At 39.6% G+C, this 23,108-nt stretch overlaps 1 protein-coding gene across 1 annotated transcript; it reads left to right on the forward strand.

Annotated features, from left to right (window-relative positions):
- Positions 1-9,864: 9,864 nt before the first annotated feature.
- On the forward strand, positions 9,865-22,616 carry LOC124119163. The gene is made up of 3 exons (XM_046481582.2): positions 9,865-9,938; positions 20,523-20,984; positions 22,068-22,616. The coding sequence occupies exons 1-3, from the start codon at positions 9,911-9,913 to the stop codon at positions 22,310-22,312; spliced, it is 735 nt and encodes a 244-aa protein (XP_046337538.2). The 5' UTR covers positions 9,865-9,910; the 3' UTR covers positions 22,313-22,616.
- Positions 22,617-23,108: the final 492 nt, after the last annotated feature.

Raw genomic sequence — 23,108 nt, forward strand, 5'->3', positions numbered from 1 at the left:
AGAAAATGATGAACGGTGTTGAAACAATTATTTGTATCGAGGTAAGGCTGGGCACTAGTTACGATAATGTGTCTGAGGGACATTCGTACTTGCCCTTGGATTACTTTCTTTTTTTTATTTCCCTAGGGTCCCTTTATTACTGACGAAATGAATTAAAAATACTTGTATAATTTACTTCCTCTGTTCGTTTGAAAACTAACGCCGTTGAACCAAACGAAACATGTTTGATTCATGACAACAGCCATTGAAAAGTTAACCTCAGGAACACAAATTTAATGTGTGCGTACGTCTGTTCCGTGTACTCCTTCCTAGTGTAAACTCAGTGTCATCCTTTGTGGTGCTGTTGATTAGCATTGGGCAGCCTCTCCAATCAGAGACAGGATTGGTTATTTTAGTAAAAAGACAAAGAAGATATCACAATAGCTGGCACATCATATGAATACTTTATGAAGCATGACGATATCCCCATGCGCGTTACTTTGCATGTGTTTGCATATTTATATGCACTCATAACCCTACTTTTGTGTTCAAGGCATAGATTTCAATATGTCGAAAGATCAGTGTCAGTGTTAAAATGGAAGGAGAGCGCATTTATTTATCAATAAAAGCGACAAAACCATTTCCATATTCATTAGAACAATCTCGATGATATCATGAACATATGTTTATGAAACACTATAGTCGTTGAAAGGCATTTAGAAGTGATACACATAAGGAAGAGAATATATTGATGTCAACTTCTTTATTATGAGGAACACATTCCTCATAATATAGAAGTTGACATCCATATATTCTCTTCCTCACTATCAAATAGTAACTTCTTTGCGAGGCATTTAGAAGTTGAAGTACTAAGTAAGGATAAGGTATATTGATGAACAACTTCTTTATTACAATTAGGAGCGACATTTCGGTGTAGGTTCTAAAACCGTTATCAAGCAAGTGATGTACAGAGTATGGTTGACAAGTATATATTCACTTACTTACTTACTTTGGAGATTTAACGTGCGCTTTCCGACTGATGCGTATTTCGCACACGGGCCCGGCCAGGCCATTTAATGTGTTTCCGAAAGGGGCTAAAGTGGTGTGTGCAACCCAAGAGGGGGCTTTAGGGGTTGCTTATATAGAATTTGGGAATTTTGAGATTTGGAATAGATGCCGATGGGGTAGGGGAGGAGAACTAAGGGAGCTGGGTATGGTGGATGTTTGTGTGTTTATGTAATTTTGATTTGGTGGATTATATTGTTTTTAGATGCGTTTTATTAGTTCCGTTTTGATTAAGAATACGCCTAAGGCCTTGAAGTTTTCTAGTTTATTTTGTGGGTTTAGTATTGCTTCTAGAGTTAGAGCCTTGTTTAGATTGAGGGTGGTTTGTAATGCGGTTCGATGTGTTAGGTAGTGTGTGCAGTAGATGAGTGCGTGTTCTGGGGTTTCTAGTTGTTTGCAGTGTGGGCAGTTACCTGTAGTATGTTTTTTTATTTTTTTTAGGTGGTTATTTAGGTTGGTGTGTCCTGTTTGGAGTTTAGTGATTACTCTGTCGATTTTTTTGGATGGATGGTGAATTTTTGGTTTGGTAAGTGGTTTGCTGAGCACTTTTTTGATTTGGCTATTTGAGTTTAGATATAGGTTATGCCATTTTTTGGTGATTTTTTGCTTGTTTACACTCTTAATTTCTGATTTTGAGATGGGTAAGTTTAAGCTTATTTCTGGGATTTTGAGGGATTGTTTAGCTGCCTTATCGGCGTTTTCATTACCGTATATTCCTACGTGGGCGGGTATCCACAAGAAGGTTATTTGTTTGCCTGCGTTAGTTAGGTCGTTGGAGCTTTTAAGTATTAGATTTATTAATTTAGGTCGGTTTTTGGTATTTTTGTTTTGGAGGGCTTGCAGTCCACTATATATTCAGGGAGGAGGCAGTTTTTATACTGCAGAGTAGATATCAGATGTAGTTACCCTGGAGTGGAGAAGCCTGTTATGTAAACGAAAGGGTAGTAAACATGTTGACCGGCGAAGTCAGTAGTATAAGCAAAAGGATAATGACTGATTGGGGTCTTTAATGAGTTGGTGGTACGCCGGGGGTATGTAATAGCCTTGGCACGGTTGATTGATGTCTGGAGGCTTTTGATGTTGATGGTTTCTTGTAGTTTTATGTTTTTGAAGTCTTTGAGGTTGGTGGTGAGGGAATTGACTTTATCCCACTTGATCCTATGGCTTGGGTTGTCACGGGTATGGTCTGATAGAGCTGATTTAGCGACATCTTTGGAGACTGAGCTTTGATGTTCTTTAATTCGGGTTTTGAGGTGCCTAGATGTTTCTCCAATATAAGCTTGTCCACACTTGTACGGAATGTAGCACATTGCTCCTGATGGTTCTAGTTTATGGTTGGATGGTGGTTTTTCTTGTGACTGTAATTGTTTTCTGAATGGTGTGACTTATCTTGAAAACTACATCAAAAAGTGACGATATATTCTGACGTAGATGCAATTTAATAGGTTTGTGTGAAAGTCACATGAAAATGTTTTAGTTTAATCTTAACATGATATGAAATATCCGTGTTAAAACAATATTCATGTCCCCAAACAATGAGTACAGGGAATGAGATTCATAAACAGATAACTACAATAAAAAAAACTACTAAATAATAAACAATATCGGGCCCAAAACTTATCCTTGGTGTACTCTCTCTGCTATAAACACTGTTTCCAAACGTTCCGTAACCAGCAAATTATTCCTTTAATTTCCCAAGATTCCCACAGCCCGCATTTATATGTATGAAAATTGGATTCTGCCAGGTTGAGTGGATAATCTCCAGGGAAATTAGACTGTCAACTGATGGGAGAGACCATCAATGGGCATAGGGGTGTTTACCTGCTTTAAACAATTAGACGAAGCAGGTTGATACCTGATTACAGATTACAGATTGTTGAATCTTCTTGCATCCCCGTTCACAGTAAAATAGATTGAGCCACATGGCTACTTTGTCTAACTAGCAAAGTCACTCCTCCCTGAAAAGACCTGGGTTGTCTAATAGGATTAAATAAATAAAAAAATAAATTCAAAAATTCAAAAATTCAAGTGATGTTATTGTGTATTATGTGATTGTTGAGTGGCTTATTTAGAAACCAGTTGCATGTGATTGGTGAGTGGCTTGTTATAAAAACCAGTAGCGCCCCCAGTGGCTATTACCAGTTACGTACATTCTAAGCCTCTCCTATTGGCCAATCAGATTTCACCTCTCGTATCACTTGCATTTGCTTCCAACACACTAGCGGCGCCCAGTCAGGACGATCTGATCGATAATCAATATCTATATTGTGATAAAACGGGTCTTACATCGCGAAATGCATCAAATCACGTGGGCACCTTGATTAAAAACATGATTTTTTAAAAAAAATATCTGTTGACAACGAGTTGGCGGTGCACATGCTTTGCAAATCCTGCAATCGACCGAATACGAACCGGATTTCGATTTCGTTGTGCGATGTTGAGTGGACTATGCATAGATGCGTTAGTCCAGCCAAAATGTAACTCCATAATACCAGCCTAGTTCGGCAAGGGTGGAAACTGGACTTTTATAGTCAGGTAACTCTCTTGCCTCGAGAAGATGCATGGATAGAAGCAATGGAAGCGACTCCTGAGGTGCCACGCAGTGAGGAGCTCAATGACTATGCAGTGGCAACATGGGTTGACTATGGTGCTTTGTTCCCTATCGGTCTATGGAACCACTACCTGACAACTGGACCAAGAACAAACAACAACCTAGAAGGATTCTATTCCCGAGTCAACAAATCCTTGCCTTATCATCACCCGAATCTCTTTAGATTTATTGACATCATCAGTTCCATGAGAAGTGCGAACGTGCCAAATTGAGCCAGATTGATTTCGGTGCTGCCCCACTCCCGAGAAAACGAGTCTATAGAGAGAACGAGCACAGTCTTGAACGACTGAAAGTTCAACTGCCTTGCAAAACCTGAATGCCTTGAGCTACTATGCTAAACTTGCCAGTCTTCATTATGATTTATTTGCTTGTTTGTTTGTTTGTTTGATGTTACACGCCGCACTCAGCAATATTCCAGCTATATGACGGCGGTCTGTAAATAATCCAGACAATCCAGTGATTGACATCATGAGCCTCGATCCACGCAGTTGGAATACGATGACATGCATCAACCAAGTCAGCGAGCCTGACCACCCGATTACGTTAGTCGCCTTTTACGACAGGCATAGTCGCCTTTTACGCAAGCATAGTCGCCTTTTACGGCAAGCATGGGTTGCTGAAGACCTATTCTACCCCGGATCTTCACGGGTGTCTTCATTGTGACTTTGTTGTATATGGAGAGTATATGACAACTTGAATGCAGAGATGGCTAACTTGGACTTCGTTAAATTATATGTGAGAATGTTATGTTATCATGTATGTAAGAAGGTTAATAAAGTGCATAATAAGACATCAAGTATCATGAAGTTTTTATGGCCGTAAAAAGATGGCCAGTCCATTAGCATAAGTGTAATGAACACCTACCGCCTTGAACACTAGAACCATAGTTCTTATAAAACTAATAGCTACTGTTTTCAAACATTAGACGAAGCACGCACGCACAAACGCACAACACTTCCCAGAGAATCGAACCAACGACCTTCGGTGGCTTCGTCTATCCGATCAGATGCTCTACACACTACAAAATGGATCCGGCGAATGAAATCGCGTGTATTCATATTAAACTGCAGCATGGTATCTCAAAAGGCTAACACTATATAACCGACATAAACCCATACATATACAAGCGGCCACGCACAAAAGCATGCACATGGCAATATAAGTGAAATGATGTTGAAAGCGACGTTAGACCCAATTTTACCTGACCTCACCTTGGCTACACTTGTAGGGTAGTGAGGAACACAGAAGATGAAAACACCCTACATCACGTTTTCTCAAATAAAAACCGCCAAAGCCAGAGTGAGTGAGTTTAAATTTTACATCGCATCGGCAGTATTGCAGCCATATAGCGATGGGAACAAGGTAGTTACTATTATTAAAAACCTGTCGACGGACAGAAAAACAGTAAGGTAAATATCACAGTTTTGATATAAAACAAACCTGACCAATATTAAAACAAATAATTTTTCAGTAGGTAAGTTCATATAAGTTAGAACCAGGCTACGGACCACTAGCAACCAAGGCTAGACCACCTAACTGGGAATCATGGGGACTTACAGTGCTTTTGATTCCTGCATGATTCCCGGCAGGATTTATGCCATCACTTTGGTCACCAGTGAATGTATGTAATGCTAACCAATATTTTAAAAAAAGAAGCACAAACAATACATTTAAACACGAGTTGATATTATTCACTTCAATATATACTCACACGCAAAAGAAACGCAAGTCGAGTGTGCAGTATACATGTTATTTATTTTCAACAGTAAAGACAAGAAATACTAAAAGGGCAAGATTGACAAATTTGACTGAAGGCAGATGACATAATTGTTTTTTTCAAATGTTAAGCATTAGCATTGATCACTGCCACACATCTCCTGTACATTGAGTGGATCAGACGATTTGTCCTGGGGATCCTCCTGCACACATCCAGAGCAGCTGTAGCGTAGTTCATCGGCAGTTGTAGGGACTGGGCGCACATTGTGCAGACGCCCTTGAACCTCATCCCACAAGTGTTCGATGGGGTTCAGATCAGGGCTGAGGGCTGGCCACCCTAGAACACGGATGTTGTGTTGTTGCAGAAAGACCATGGTAGCTCTGGCAACACGGGGACGAGCGTTGTCCTGCTGGAAAATGTGTTGTTGATGTTGTGCAAAGAAATAGAACAACGTGGGGTCTGATCACTTGGTCGATATACCGCTGAGCAGTGACGCCGTGTCCCCGACCTTGGCCAACATTCAGAAAGCACATGGGTCCAAGTCTCGCATTAAGTCCAATCCCTGCCCATGTCATGACGCTAGGTCCACCCCACGGATCCCTTTCCACAACGTTTCTGTCAGCGAAACGATGACCTCGACGCCGCCAAATTCTGACACTTCCGTCTGCATGGGAGACACAAATACGACTTTCATCAGAGAAGATGACACGCCTCCACTCACGATGACGCCAATTGTGATGACCCTGCGCCCACTGAAGTCGTGCTTGTCGATGCCGTGGTTGGAGAACAGGACAACGTGCTGGTCGGCGACATCTGAGGTTGTTGGAACGGAGACGTCGGATCACAGTGTCCCGGCTAATGTCTCGATTATGTGTTCCTATGGTCTGTCGAGCACTTTCACTTGCAGTTAGGAACGGATGTAGCTGGTGTTGACGGGTAATCTGCCGATCTTGTCGAGGTGTGGTGACCCTAGGACGACCGCTCCGTGGAAGGTCATCTGTGGTCTGTGTAGCATTGTATCGATGCAGGAGACGGTAAATTGTGGTTATGTTAACGTTGAAATGACGGGCAACAATTTGGACAGACTCTCCAGCTTCCAAACGTCCGATAGCCTGGTTTCTCTGAATTTGAGTTAGGCGTGGCATTGTTGACCAAGGAGTGGTAGGTCCAAGAATCGGCCACAGTTTTATACCCACTACAGTTCGTGACAGTTCGTGCATTTTCGATTTCGCGAGAAATGGGTGCATAATTCCTAATATTCATTGAAATGGTGCGTTTTGGCGATTCGTTTTTTATGTTGCGTTTTTACTCGGGGTTCTTCCAAAATGCAACCAAAAATATTGATAACACCATCAGGCTTCACTACATGCTAAAACTCGTTTCAATTTATGGTTCCGTGTTTGTTACCTATTTGCTTAAAACCACTTGCGTTTCTTTTGCGTGTGAGTATAGATGGACTCGATGCCACTGTCGGGGGACAATGGTTTTACACTACTTTAAGCCCCTGAGTGGTACAGCCTTCAATACTCGCAGGTGTTACTAATATCACACTAATTTAAAATAATAATTCTATTTCTTTTAAAAAATCGAGAATTAAACGAGCATTGACATTTATAAACAGATCCTTTAAAGACGTTTAATGATAATAGGTATCCCTTGTGAGAGAAAAGTCTAAACAGTCAAGCAAACTTGACGGAGAATCCTCATCTTTCAGTAAATATTCTTGTATATGTGGCTGTAATCTGATCCCCAGAGGTGGAACCAGCTTCGGTTTAGTTTGGAATAATTCCTCGTAGGGAGGATTAAAAATGCAGTCATATGCTGGTTTGACGGGTTTGTTTTTAATTTTGTGATATATTGTAATGCATGTTTGAAACGTTGCTTCAAAGAAGGCTCATCAGCCTCTAGATACAGACTATCAACAGGAGAGGTCCTTAAGGCTCCAAGACAGAGCCTCAAACCCTGATGATGAATGGAATCTAGTTTGTGTAAGTTACTTTTACAGGCTCCACCATAAATGATGGAACCATAGTCCAATTTTGAGCGGATCAAAGATCTGTAGAAAGAGAGAAGGGTCTCTACTTTGATGGGTGTGTCATATAGAAATATTTTCTGCAGAAGTGTATACGATTAGTATTAGTTTTAGAAAATTTGAAGCCGTTAACAAGCGACCATTTGTGTATTTTATTGAGACACAACTGCAGTTGTCTCTCAATAGTGTGCATGTTTTTACCGCGACAAGAAATGTGAAAATCTTCCACAAATAACGATCCATCAACTGAATCATTCATAACTTTTGACAGACTGTTAATCTTGATATTAAATAATGTGACAGACAAAATCCTGCCTTGTGGGACACCCTGATCCTGATTATAATGGTCAGACTGGGTATGAATGGATCACTGGAAATAAGTTATGACACAAGATGTTCAATCCTTTGGCCCTGTCATCTTCTCTGAAACTGCTGGAATGATGAAGGTGGCATGAATGTTCCGTTGCATTCTATGAAGATATCATATTTTCCTCAAATCATTGTGAGATGAGTTCAAATAGGACAAGATTATTGTATTCATGTTGCGATGTGCATGTACGCACGTTTGTGTATATGCATGCTTGTACAAATCCGGACTTATGTTGTTTTCTTACATTACTGACAATGAAGACGATCTTCGTCCCGATTACAGTCCTTATGATACAGATATTCTCAATAACGATATCAAAGTCGAAGAAATGCAGTTAGCTTCAAAACGAACTAAAACGCAACAAAACAGCAGGTATCGATTGTATTGAATATGAATATCTGACCGAATCTGTGTAAAGTGTACCTTAACCTCTTAAACCTTGTTTTAATGTCGGATGTAATTCGTGAAGCATGGCAAGAAGGCATCATTAAACCGATCTATAAGACGAAAGGTGGGGTCCTTGATCCAAATTCAAATAGACCCATTACAATTCAAAGCTGCCTTGGCAATTTTTTACGAGTATTTGAAATAATCAACTCGATAAGTTCTTAGAGAGTATTTATATCCTCAACCCATCGGAAGCAGACTTTGAAAACAATTATCAACCCTCGATAATATTTTTATTATTAATACGCTGACACAATAAATAAAAAATTCTAAAAGAAAACCATATTGCGCTTTTATTGTCTTCAGAAAAACCTTTGATAATCTGCTGAGACTCGGGCTATGGAAGATATTACTTTGAACAAAATGGTATTGACGGAAGAATTTTTACATTGGCAAACACCATGTACTCAAATAAAAAATTCACGAGTTATGGTTAATGGTAAGATAAGAGACCCCTTTTCCGAGTTATGCTGGCGTAATTTCATCAATTTATCTAAATGATCTTGAGACATTCTAAATGAATAGCAGTATAATGGCTGCTGTTTACAAGTTGACGATGATAATACTGTTCTATATGTTAAAGTATTATTTCTACTTTATGCTGATGATACTGTTCTTTTCCTCGAGAATCCTGATTCCTTACTGAAGTCCATTGACACTATGCATAATTACTGCATTAAATGGAAATTATGAGTCAACATTAGTAAGAGTAAAATTGTTATATTTGGGTCTGGGGCTTCCAAAGGTAAAACGATTTAATATATTGCGGTGAAAATGAACTTGAAGCCGTCAGCAATATAACAATTACCTGGGAATTAAGCTTTATAGGAACCGGCGTCTACGAAGTGAAATCAAAGGTTTGTCAGATCATGGTTCAAACGCGATGTTTTCCTCACCACAAAAGGCAAGAAATACAACTCTTCAACTCCACTGTTTGTTTTAAGCCTCTGGTGTATTGTTAACCAATTCTCCTATGTGGCTGCGAAATGTGGGGATATGAACATTTCGAAATCATTGAGAAAATACAACTTAATTTCTTTTTAAATGGCAACAAGGCTTAGGAACAGTACCCCAAACTTCATTATTTATGGCGAATTTGGAAGAATACCACCTCGTTTAAAATATATAAGAGAAGGATTAACTTCTGGCATAAAACAGTTACTAGTAATCAGAAGCTTTAACTTGTTCTCTATTTATATGTGTGTTAATTATATATTATACTCTTGTACGTACCACCGTGGGTGGTTGCGATTAAATAAATGAATCTGAATCTATACTGCTCGCCCACTGAGATGCCAGGTCACTATTTAACATAGATACCCATACTCAGACACATTACCATGACTCCAGGCAAACAATCCCTGTTTATCCCCTCATTGCCCAGAACGCCATTAATAAGTTAAAATAACTTTCAGCGTGGGAAACAATAATTTATTGTCACTCATGTTCATGTTTTTCGAACGGGGCATGTCAATAGATTATGTCCCACTGGGAGATACACTGTCTACAAATACCCCAGAGATCACAACAATTGGAAGAGGCATAACAAATCATTTGCTGGTCAATACAAGTATTGTTATGACTTGCTGTTTGTCTGTGTCGCTGTCGACTTGACTAGGAATATACTCTTCCTTTAGCAGGACGCGGTGCACTGAAACTTTCGAATCCGCTCTAAGATTGAGGACTAAGATGGAATTCTGCATCATCATTGTTACAGGTAATTCAAAGTTGCCATTTGATGTTTACATTATCAGTTTATACACAAAGGAGCTGAAGTAACTGTACTCGGGTAGAAACAGTTTTGTAGAAGTTCAGTATTCTGTGGAAGTAAGTACAAATGATATGTAATGCAAGACTCTATATTCACACGTGCAGTGTGGTACTAACGGTACCCTTAAGGCTTTTGGAATGTTTTAATAGCTTGTTATGTTTTTACATTTCAATGGAAACAACGTCAACTACTCCTGAAGTCAGGACGGGATTCGTTTCCGGGACCAATTTAGCAAAAACGCATGTTCATATTTGTCAATGAACCATTGCCCACCAATATATTCCATCGAAATTTAAGACAGGTAAAAGCGGTTGTATTTTTATTTTAGAATTTGACGTAGAAAAAAAGGACGAAATTTGCCTGAAAAGAGAGATAACAGCTCATAAAGTATGACATTTCTGATAAGGTGCCATTTGGTCTATTTGGTGATAGGCCACGCTAAATATTTGGTAAAACATCTCAAGAAAATACAAAGGGTAATCGGCCTCAACATCTGCGTAGAATTTTTTGAAGGCGTTCTCGACGTGATGTAGGGTCGTGTCTTGACTGTCGGGCCTCATCGCGGCTCTCCGTGAGGTTTCTGCAAGTGCCTAACGGATTACTATCTGAGTTGACCCGATTTAATCGATCACTGACCTTCTTCATTTACCATTGGTGTATACCAGAAATTTCTGCATTGCACAGTGGATTTACATCACGTGTTCACACAACAAAAGAAACAATCTAAAGGTACCCTGAACATTTTTGCAGCGTGTTATGTTTTGAGATTTCAAAGGAGATTTCAACTGCTATTGTAACCAGTACGGGATTGGTTTCCGAGAAAGTTACAAAAGTTTGTTTCAAAATATGAAACGATGCCATGGTATTGTCAAAATATGAAGGAATACACTTGTTTGAATGCTTTGTCCATTTTGCAATGTCACTAACCACCAGTGCTCTAAATAAGGGTTCCGCGAATGGCTAATTCCAGTTTCTTACATGAAGTAGGCTAAACGTTTATGAGACTGAAGCTTTAAATGACAAATAATTAATTGTGACTGGTTGTATTGATATAGAGGATATTTCATGTGTCGAGTGAAATCTTACGTTCCTTTCATCGAGTTACGGGGGAAAGGATACATTTTCACAGGTGGAGGGCACGTGGAGGATCTACCGAACCTTTGACCAGTGCCATCTCGGGACTCAAAGTGACATTTATATTCAGAAATAACTGCCTGTTATCGTCGTATATACTCTGGAGCATATAAATCAATGCATTAAGAAACTAGTTGATTTATTTCGGACTCAAGCAAATATGCTTCAATTATTTCAAGCAAATATGCTTCTCTCATCACAAGGGACAAACTGAGGATCCTCACCTTTCAATCAATATCCAAGGGTATAACGACTGGCCAATGTGACATCCTCATGTATTGACTGGCAGCCCAAATAGGTATAACCAAGAATCGGGTTTTTTCATGAAGATTGTTTATACCCACTTGTGTGTGCCACTTCGTTTGCATTAGATCTCTATGGTAGCATCTAATTACAGGTTTGCAATCACTGTATGGTAAAAGAAGTGATGTCACTGATTTGTTGAGTGCTGCCTTTGCTACAGCATCAGCCAAATTGTCATTAGCGATTCCAACATGACAGGGCAACCAGCAAAATACGATGTCGTATTGGTCAGTGGCGAGAATATTATTCAATTAAAAAAATTAAGTATCAACAGATGATTTGATGAACAATTGTTTATTGCCTAAAGACATGACAAAGAATAAGAAAAAGATATGACCTGTTGAAATGATTGGTGCTGAATGTATTCCAATTATCTAAGAACAGTGTTGGCATCAACTGTAAAAATAAAACTATAACACTGGGATTCTCGAAGACACTATTTTGGATCCAGTGACAGTGGCACTTGAAACTTTGCCACCATCCTTGGAGCCATCGGTAAAAGTAGAAGGATGGTAATAATATTTGGACCTTAAATGGGCATGGTCTTGGTTTGTGTCAGATTGTTTTAGGTTAGTTAGTGTTTGGGCTACATCCAGTTTAACTAGTTGCAAAGAAGGTGTAGGCAGTAGCTGGTATGGTGACACAGTAGATAGATATAGATTTAGCTGCAACAATAGGACAGACACCGATATCCCCTGCAATGGTCAATTGGTAAATACCTGTCGTGAATATATATCATTTGATTGAAATGACTTTTCATACATAGTATTAAACACACGACACAATCCTATGGTGGATTCGACTGAATTTGAGAGAGTTTAATAACATGTTGCAATGAAAATGTAATTTGACGTTGTTTGAGGGATGTTTCATCAGCCTTTACATTGAAGCTATTGACCGGTGATGTCCAAAAGGCTCCTATTTTCGTAAGCTGCTTTTACAGGCCCACCATAAATTTTGGAGCAATAATCAAGTTTTGAACAGCTAAAAAGAGATCGATATAAATGAATGAGGGTTGTCTGATCCCCTCCCCATTTGGTACTAATAACACATTTCAACAAATCAATTACCTTTACACATGTAGTCTTTAGATATTTTTATGTGGTAAAAATGTTAAATGAAATATATCGGAAATAATAATTAGGGAAGCCAGCCAAAAACAGTTCATGGTCCTCATGCGGTTTATATTTTGGACACAAATGGATACAGTTTGTCTAAGTTTTAGAAAATTCAAACCCATTCTCCAGTGATCATTTTTTAATTATATTTAGACAAAATTGTAAATGTCTCTCGATAGTGTGCACATTTGTACAACGACAAGATATATTTAAATCATTCAGGAAAAGTGATCCATCAACTAAATCACTTAAACCCTTTGAAAGATTATTTATTTTTATACTAAATAAAGTGACAGACACAATACAACCATGGTTTACGAGTATGAGGATTTGCAGAGGTCTTAGGAAATGTTTGATCAGCTATTTCATTAAGCTGATCTGAAAACAAGTAAACCGGATCAATATTTTTAAATGTCCAATAGGTAATTTTGCAGTACAAAAAATTTCCTACCATGACCAATTGGCTTTTGTAAAATTCCATCTGGGTGAAGACGAATCAGAATTTGGGTTTAAGAATGGTGGGGAAGTGATCGCTTCCACAGAGGTCATCATGGACCGACCATTCATATTCGTGAAATAGGCTTGAATCTGTGAGAGACAGAATAAGTACTGAGTACGTTCCAGTGGCAGGATGTAAATATGTGTTTGAATCACCATTACAAATACATAAATTATTATCAGAAATGAATTCGTCAAGTACTTTCCCTTCATTGTGGTCACACTTCTCCATAGAGGGTTGCGCCCATTCAGACCACCACCTATGATGCATTCTAAAGGAGCTGATCACACAGATTTTGAAGATCAGATTGTCGAATCATAGTGGATGGAGGAATATACAAGGAGCACAGACTAAACACAATGCGCAAAGTTAAACCAACAGCTGGAAGATTTGTATTGAGGGACATGACTGTGAATGACGCCCTGTTTCACCAAGACAAAAGACCCTGTGGGGAGTTATGAAGGATGACTGTTGTACTGTCTTATATCAAATTGATCTTTACTTTTAAGGTTTGTTTCTTGAAAACAGAAAGAAGACGGTATAAAATCCTGTATGAATAATTGAATGTCATTAAAATTAGTTCTGAGTCTTCTGCAATTCCATTGGATTAGGTTAACTGATTGAGTCACGGTTGCTCAATAGGCGACCTCACACGTGATCGTGAGGTGGAAGTACTTCTACCTCTATCTTCTGAAGACAGGCTCACCTCCATTTCGAGAGGTCCAAATGAATTACGAAGAGGTACGAGGGCTGGTCAATAAGTTCTAAGCCTGACTGACTAATGTTCAACTATGGGCCGTAACAAAATGAACTAGTCAATGTAGTACACTGTTTGAGTAGTTCATTGCAAGTGTATATGGTCTGTTGAGACCGTTTGTATATTAGTGGCAGTCAGTCGAACATGATAGGGGTCCAAATGGACACGGAAATGGAAAATAAACAGTACCGAACAGTCATCGCGTTTTTGACTTTAGAGAAAAGTACTCCCCAAGAAATTCATGACCGCATGTCACAGGTGTTTGGGGATAAGTGCACTAGATAGTCCACTGTTTTAAACGTTGGGTATCTATGTTTAAGGCTAGGAAACATGTCTTGACGATGACCCTAGGTCTGGACGTCCTTCAACTTCCATCAATGAAGATTCCATCAAGGAGATAGAAAACTTATACTGACAGATAGAGGTATTACCATTGCTGAACTTGAGGAAGACACATGTCTAAGCCATGGTTCCATTGTAAGTATTATTCATGAACATTTACAGACGAATAAGATATCTCCTCGTTGTGTGCCAAAGTTTCTAAATTCTGATCTTTTAAATTCAGAAAGCGATTAGTAACGGCTGATAAAACGTGGGTCTTCAACTATGATCCCGAGTCAAAACGTCAATCCAGGGAAAGGCACCATTCCACTTTCACCGACACCAAGGAAATTCAAGTCTTCAAGAACAGAGAAGAAAGTAATGGCCACTGAATTCTTAGATGCAAAGGGTGTGATCCTTGTTGATTACATAGAAATTCAAAAGACGATTACCTATGCCTTCTATGCTGATTTGCTTCATCGCCTGAGTGATTCTATCAAGAAAAACTTGGAGGAATGCTGACTGCTGGAGTTCTACTACTTTATGACAATGCCTCTTCTCACACCTCTCGACTTGCAAAGGCTGTTGTGCGAGTCACGTTCTTCACCTCTCCAAAAATTGCTTTGGATATACCAAACGGATTTAGTTTGATGTGCTGTTTGCCATGGGTCTCTGTTACAAGGAATCGAGGCCAGGAATCAATATGCTGATGTTCATCGTCAGTTTCACTTTCTACTTCTAAATGTTTTCTTTTTGGACAATTGGAACCAGACAATTGTTGGAACATGTTGAAAGGAAAACGGTTCAGCACCCTGCTCCCTGAAAACCGTCGAATGTAAACAATTGCAAGGACAGTGTTTAATTGCATTAGATCTCGCATAAGGTAATACTTATCAATAATTAGTGTTTTCATAGACCAAGACCAAAAACTGCATTTGTGAGAAATAAATATATGTATGTGCCAAATAAGTATTATGCACAGGCCTTGGCATGACCCTCCGATGATAGAACCGGACCCATTCTATAACCCTTCTAGGTGAAGTTAGGGTCAAAGTGGTGTGTTGGGCAAAGGAACACTGTTTCTGCCTCCAGTGCCCTCAACCACCAGACTCCCTTCCTCAACAGACACAGGGGCGCAATCCTACTTAAACTTGTTGACCAATTAAGTCGCTTTTAGGACAAGCAATGGGGTGTTGGGGACCCAATCTACCGAGATTAAATATTTTCCAAAATCGTAAAAAGTACCCACTGTACGATCCAAATATACCAAAAGTATGCGTTTAAAAATCAATATCAAATAGTTAAGATGCCAGGTTTTCGCGAAAAAAATGACCGTACCCTGCCCCTTCGGTAGCACGTAGGCAAAGGCAAGTCAATTGTTTACCTTGTTTATTTGTTGTTTAACGTCATACAGTCTCGTGGATACCTTCTGTAGGTGGCATTTAGAAGTTGGTATGATGCACAAGGGAGATAGTTCAATGCATATACAACTTCTTTATTACAACGACTGCGACATTCGGTGTAGATACTAACACCATTATCAAGCAAGTGATGTACAGAATATGGAAGTAGGGAGGTTAAGTTTTCTGATGGTTGTAATTGCCACGCCTCCATGAAGACAGAGGATAACCTCTTTAAGTTGCGACCGCCTCCGTGGTCTAATGGTAGAGCGTCCGCCCGCAGAGCGGAAGGTCCGGGGTTCGATCCCCAGCCGCGTCATACCAAAAGACGTTAAAAGAAGTTACCCTGTCTGTCGCTCGGCATTAATGGGCTAAAACAAGGACTGGTCGGCTCGGAGTCAGTATACTGTGTCTGAATGGGGTATTCATGTTAAACTGCGGCATGGTATCTCAGTGTGCTAGCACTATAAATCGGCATCAGTTCGGACTAGTACAAGCAGCCACACACACTCACATACACGTGCATGCACGTCGCTTATATAAGTGCAATAATCTTGGACGCGACGTTAAACCCCATTTCACCTCACCTCTTTAAGTGGCATTTAGAAGTTCGGAGATGGTTTTATGTACCTGTTACAGGAAATATGTATAATCAGGGAATATATTTAATGTCTGATTCACTCAGGGAATATACATAATCCCTATATTTTTCAGGAATTATACATATTCCCTGATTAAGATCAAATTGTTTAGACGTATTCCCTGAAATTACTTTTGAGGCTCTCATTTGGTCAAACTTTAAAAAAATCAAGAAGATAAATTTATTTGACATGATAACAAATACCTTTCACTTACGTTAACAATTAGTCTTAACTGTAATCAAAACATAGGATAGAAATGAGATTAAAATATTGTAAATCGTGAAATTGATGCGTCTCCAAAAGAATGTGACCGCTGGCCCCTAAACTATATAAACTTCTTAATTACGATGACTCATCATACCTTGTTATGTACTATTTATTTTATACTTTAACCTTTTCTTTTGTGTAAACATCATCTTGGATAAACATCAATTATCCACATGTATATAACCTTCATACTTCAGATTTCTGTACATCAATTGCTTGATAAAGGTGTTAGAGTCAACACCGAAACGTAGTCATTGTAATAAATTTGTATATCCATAGAAACCTCCCTTGTTCAGTCTTGTGGATAGTTTTATTTGTTACTATTAATCTTTAAAACGTTTAAGTTTAGTTATTTTTCCAAGTTCAGGAACATTCACAAATTCAGCTCTGTAACAATCCATAAACACTACGACAGATAAATCGTTATACAGGTGTAAAAACTTTTAGACATTTTGTACTTTTGTAAAAATGTTTGTAAAACTCATATAAATTCAGAGTTTAATTGATGTGAAACTAATAGAGCGTTTGTGTTCCTTATCATCCACACCATCGTTTTATTTTTCAAAATTGATATTTTGGCTCAATAAAATACCGAAGCAGCATCATATTTTTTCTAAACGCAAAATACAGTGCATCCGCGTCTAGCAGCCTTACACTGACCATGGTCCGCCTACCCATGTATCTACTGATAGAGGTGAGGTGAAATGGAGCTTAACGTCGCGTCCAAGATTACTGCACTTATATAGCGACGTGCATGCACGTGTGTGTGTGACTGCTACTAGTCCGGACTGATGCTGATTTATAGAGCCAGCTCACTGAGGTACCTTGCCGCAGTTTAACATGAATACTCCACTCGGACACAGTATATTAACTCCGAGCCGACCAGTCCTTGTTTAAGCCCCTTAATGCCGAGCGCCAGACAAGGTAACAACAAGTACCATCTTTTAACGTCTTTTGGTATGACGCGGCCGGGGATCAAACCCTGGACCTTCCGCTCGGAGAGCGGACATTCTACCACTAGACCACGGAGGCGTTCCTTAAACTTACTAAAAGATACTATTTGATTGTGATTCATAAACACATACTCATGACACAGGCGTAATCGTAAATCGACTCTGCTTGTGGCTATGGACATGGTTTTGTCGCTTTTATTTACAACACTAACAATTTAAATGAATTTACATATCTGATTAAACATGCACAATGCACTCTTTGGACAGAGATCGACGAGGAAGTTTTTATTTACATTTACTATGTAAATCAATACTGCGCCCAACACTGAATCTATCCACATAAAAATCCAAGACTGGGAGTACACATCATTAGTTGAACAGTCACGAATTAGACAATAAGTAAAAAGACATATTACGTGAATAAAACATGTTTCACAGAGAAGGAAACGGTTGATCAACTGTTTGTTATGCTCCACCGATTCTCGCCCACAGAAAGTTTCGTATCCATGGTAGAACCATCAGACCATTCGAGATATTTTCGGGAAAGGTTTTCTGTTCAGAAATATAGTTTTCACGGAGAATGTATCAAATTTTGGCGGCCTGCCTTTATTCACTGTTTAAGTTGTTTAAACACTCCAGCCTACAATGGGAGCAGGACAATGCGCATCCAGACTATTCCCAGCCAAGACAATTGCCACCTAGGACAATTACCACCCATAAAAAATATTTCATTAACATGATTATGTTTCCTTCATTCAGTAAATTATACAAAAAGTAACGGGGTACACTGTGGATGAAAGTCGCTGTCAAAAGTTCAAGTAAAACCTCAAGAACAACAGATAATACACACTAGTTCTGAAACAGTTCAAAATCTGCGGTGGCCAAGTAGGGACATGGAGTCTGTTTTTCAATATTTTGATATTTCACTTACTGTTATCGTAACCTTTTGCAAATTAACACGATTTGTCATACAAAATGGTGAAAATGTTCCTCAAAGTCTCTACTTGACATGACACGTGAAACAGATCAGTAACGCGTATAACCGCCACGTGCCTCCAGTCAGACGTTGGGTCTGTTGATGGGTCAACAACAACCACTCCTGGTGCAATGCTGCTCCCAATTGGCATAAATCTTGTACAGGAGGATCCCGTGCCTGTATGCGCCGCCCCAGAATATCCCAAACATGTTCAAGGGGGTTCAAATCTGGGCTCATTGATGGCCAGGGTAGAGTCGTTATTACATTGGCCCTCATGTAATCCACGACTGCATGCGAGCGATGAGGCCTGGCATTGTCATCCATGCACTGAGGTCGAGTAGCAAGTTGGTGGTTGTGAAACTGAGGAACGACGACTGGCCTCAAAACATCCCGGATGTACTGAGCCCCTGTTAAGTTGCCCCTCATGGTGACCAAATCCAACCTGCAATCATGAGAGATACACCCCCAAACCATTACCGAGCCCCCGCCGTATGCAACAGTCGGTTTAATGTTCCTGGGGGTGTAGGCCGTGTTCCGGAGCCTCCAAACTCTCGTTCTTCCATCAGTGACGTAGGGCAGAAAGCGACCAATGGATCCGTCTCCAAGTTCTCAGATTCCAGTTCTGTCGCGCAATACATACTTTGTGGTGATCTCTCAACAAGGTCGTTCTGACATGACCCGTAATGGGATGTCCTCAGATCTTTGGTTAGCGGTAGCGAAAACTAAGATCTGATTTTTATGAGATTGTGACTTGAAGTTCAGTTAAATCCGAAATGTTGAGATGTCAATTCTGGTACAAATGTAATTATGTCAAGCAAGGAGGAAATGGATTGAGATGTTATATTATCAAATTTAGTATCCTGACAAATATCTTTTGAATCAAATGGTTATGTTTATTTTATCAACCAATTGACTTGTTCCATATGAAGCCTTTCAAAGACTAACAAAAACAACAAAAGTCGTTGGATGTGAGTGAGCTTTTGACATAGGTACATTTTTGCACTACATAGTGCGGTAGGCCCACCTGTTCACAACCACCCTAAATTCACACTACAGATATAAAGTAAACACTCGCTGTGATAGTATTTAACCACACACAGAAGAAACCATTGCCATACATGTTATTGTGAATTTTAGGGGCAAATTGATACAAACGTGCGAATTATCTTTCCTCTGTTATATCGGTGTTCTTCCTTGACACTGATTGCTGCAGTAACCGTCATGTTGTTAATCGGTGAGACTTCATTTTAGTTAAAAACAATGTACATGCTGTACTCTCTGATGCGATTTGTGTAACCGGTAAACTTACATCGCTTTGTGTTACACTGTCAGAATTGGTTGTTCTCGTTACCCCCCCCCCCCCCCCCCCCCCCTACTAACCTAGAGCATCTACATGACAGTAAACCTGACCAATATCTATTTGTATTCAACATCTATATCCATTTGAGACACTTCCAGTATTTACGAGAGTAGAGTGAGTGAGTGAGTGAGTTAAAACTTAACGTCGCATCGGCACTATTTTAGCCATGTAGTGACTACAACAAAAGACCCGTGAAGATCCAGGGTAGAATAGGTCTTCAGCAACCCATGCTGGACGTAAAAGGCGACTATGCTTGTCGTAAGAGGCGACTTACGGGATCGGGTGGTCAGGCACGCTGACTTGGTTGATGCATGTCATGGTATCCCAATTGCGTGGGTCGATGCACAGGATATCAATCACTGGTTTGTCTGGTACAGACTCGATTATTTTTTAGACCGCCGTCATACAGCTGGTATATTGTGCGGCGTTAAACAACAAACAAACAAATAAAAGATAACAAAATAAGGGCGTGATGTATTTTCTCATCATGGTGGCCAACTGCTTTATTCTTGGTCTTTAACAAGGCCGCCAAGGGTGATTTGTCTCTTGGGTCGCATTACCGATATGGGCAGCCCATTTGGTTGTGTGCTGGAAAACGATAATTTGTTCTAGATGAATTAATGTTGCCACCTTTGCCTCAGATTCCAACAACAAATTCATTGTTCGCTGGGCATACTGAATGTCCGGAGTTGTGAATGCAAAACCGAGCTTCTCCTTTCAGAGATAAAAATACGGTATGTTTTGAAGAGTCTCTGTCGCAAAATACACCAATACTTTAGATAACTTTAATACTTATTACAGGCTTCTACGTAATAGTATGTGGCTCCTGCACCAGCATCAACGTCATTTCTACCGGAGACGGCAAGATGTACAATACACACGACTACGGCGTTGACGTCAAGACTATCTCATCACTTCTCTTCCGGGTGAAGGGATGCCACGATGGTTACATACGTCTGTATGATGGTCCTGACTTTTCTACTGCCAAGAAGGCATACATATTACTCGGTGGATGGGGAAATGATAAATGTTTGATGGAACCCTGCAGTGGCTGTTCCACCCGATACTCGCAACGATATCCGTACTTAAACTGCAATGAGATGAGACCAATGTGGGTCAACTGGACCGGCAGACTGCTTAGCGTCGGTGAGGGGGATTATGTTGGAGAACAGATGTTCATGTTTACTAATGAGCAGAGGGACTTTGATGTCCAGTACTTTGCAGTTGGATCCGGTTGGAACCGAGTATTTGACTGGGAATTTGGTAAGTGAAACAACAGCTCTGAGATAAGCATGTATCCTGGGTTGTCTTGTTTTGTAGATATTTTCATACGTTTTCAGATATTTTTTAGTTACATTGTCACCATTCTTGTGTTATCAAGATCAATACTTATCATTATACAACATATCAAGAGTTTTGTAGCGGTGCATTACATAATATGTTTGTTTTTTAAACAATGTACTGAATATTTCCTTTTGTCGTCGCTTAACATCAATGCCTCCGGCCAAGAAGACCTTGGTTCAAACGATACCTCACTTTTCCACTTTACTGGAGTTAAGAATAGTTTCAATGATTCTCATAAAAAGGGACAGTGCGTGATGTTCTATGCAGAAGCGTTTGTTTGTTGTTGTTTAACGATGCACTTAGCAATATCGCAGCTATATGACGGCCTTTTGTAAATATGTAAAATTTGGCTTAATGAAACGTGAATTATATTTTCCATTACTTATATTTTCAAAATAATACATAAAAGCGACAAAACCATTTCCTTAATCATAAGAAATCTCTGGTAAAAGCAGAGTCCATTGTACGATTACGACTATATGCGTTTTTGAATCCCTATCACATAGTAATGATACCAGGTTTTCGTGAAAAGGTGAGCGCATCCCGCCCCCCTGGTGGCACCTGTCACATTCATATGTAAAGGCAAGACAACTGTTTACCTGAAAAACACAAACACCGGAATGCATGGTACAAGTCAAAATGAGAAATTGTATCGGACATCATTTTGGTAACTAATGTTTCGAATTTGGAAATGTCTACATGTCTTCCCTAAAATGTTTAAAAGTTTTACTGAGGCCTTGAATGTTTAACCCTGATGAAACAACTTTTGAGTAAGCGCCGTATGATGCTATTTGAAATGTTCGTGGAAAGAGCATGCTTGATTGTACCTCAAAACTTGTGTAATATACACACCAAACCCTGGATCTGCTGGAACATTGCTCGACATTTAGTGAAAGTTGAAAGCATCCCGCTTGTCACAGTCTTGTGAATACATGTTTTGTCACTCTGAATATTTATGTATATATCTAAAAAGATGAGGCTGTGAAAGTGTGCTTTGTTTAGATGGCAAGGCTGGGAACTACTTTGAGCGGGTGGTGCCTAATGGTTGGAGTACACGTCAAATGCTGTCTTCACTGACGTCCAACTCTAAGTTTAAGTGCATCATGAGTTGTCAAGGCAGGATCAGATGCAGATCAATCAGCTACCAGAACACGACCAACATCTGTCAGTTATACTTCGAACGATCACGACCCGTTGATATCGACCCTGACAACACTTGGGAAACATGGATGGAGAGAAATGTGTAAATGATGCTCTTGGCGTCTACATTTGACATTGTGACTGAAAATTATGCACCCGCTATCTTTTCGAGGAAGAATCGAAATTAAGGTTATCTCAAACTTCCCCGATTACCGCTCAGACACAAATCCAGTGTTGTGGACCTCTCTCTTTGTGACATTAAACTAACAAAAACTAGTAGCTATACCTTGTGCTTTGTGTCTCGTATATGTACCCCGCACGATGTAGCAGGAGTGTTTCGTTTGTTTGTTCGTTCGTTTTGTTTAATGCAGCACTCAGCAATATTCCAGCTACATGACGGCGGTCTGTAAATAATCGAGTCTGGACCAGACAATCAAGTGATTGACATCATGAGCATGGATCCGCGCAATTGGGATACGATGACATGCATCTACCAAGTCATCGAGTCGGATCACCTGATCCCGTTAGTCACCTCTTACGACAAGCATAGTTGCCTTTTACGGCAAGCATTGGTTGCTAAAACCTACCCCGGATCTTCACGGGTCAGTAGTGCAGTACAAATACACCTTTCATATGTCAGATAAACTGCTAAAACATTCGCTGTCACTACCCTGTTGTTAAATTCACAGATGTATAAAGACATTCCATTCACTTAGCGAACGTTCAGATTGACAAATGCATTTGTAAATGTTCACAACATAGATATATGTAAATATTTTATCCACTTAATGTGATGTCATTGCTTTTAAGAAGACATGCATTTGTATATGTTTAGGACAGACATATATGTATATAGTGTTTAACTTAATTGGATAACATTGAGCTTCTTTTAAGCGTTAATTG

This window comes from Haliotis rufescens, unplaced genomic scaffold (assembly GCF_023055435.1).
Source record: "Haliotis rufescens isolate VD_foot unplaced genomic scaffold, xgHalRufe1.0.p SCAF_6, whole genome shotgun sequence".
In the NCBI taxonomy this organism is placed as follows: Eukaryota; Metazoa; Mollusca; class Gastropoda; order Lepetellida; family Haliotidae; genus Haliotis; species Haliotis rufescens.

Excerpts from the sequence above, each read along its gene's own strand:
- LOC124119163 (XM_046481582.2), top strand. The coding sequence starts at position 9,911 with ATGGAATTCTGCATCATCATTGTTACAG. Across the intron at positions 9,939-20,522 it reads CTGCATCATCATTGTTACAG|GCTTCTACGTAATAGTATGT; the intron begins GTAATTCAAAGT and ends TACTTATTACAG. Across the intron at positions 20,985-22,067 it reads AGTATTTGACTGGGAATTTG|ATGGCAAGGCTGGGAACTAC; the intron begins GTAAGTGAAACA and ends TGCTTTGTTTAG.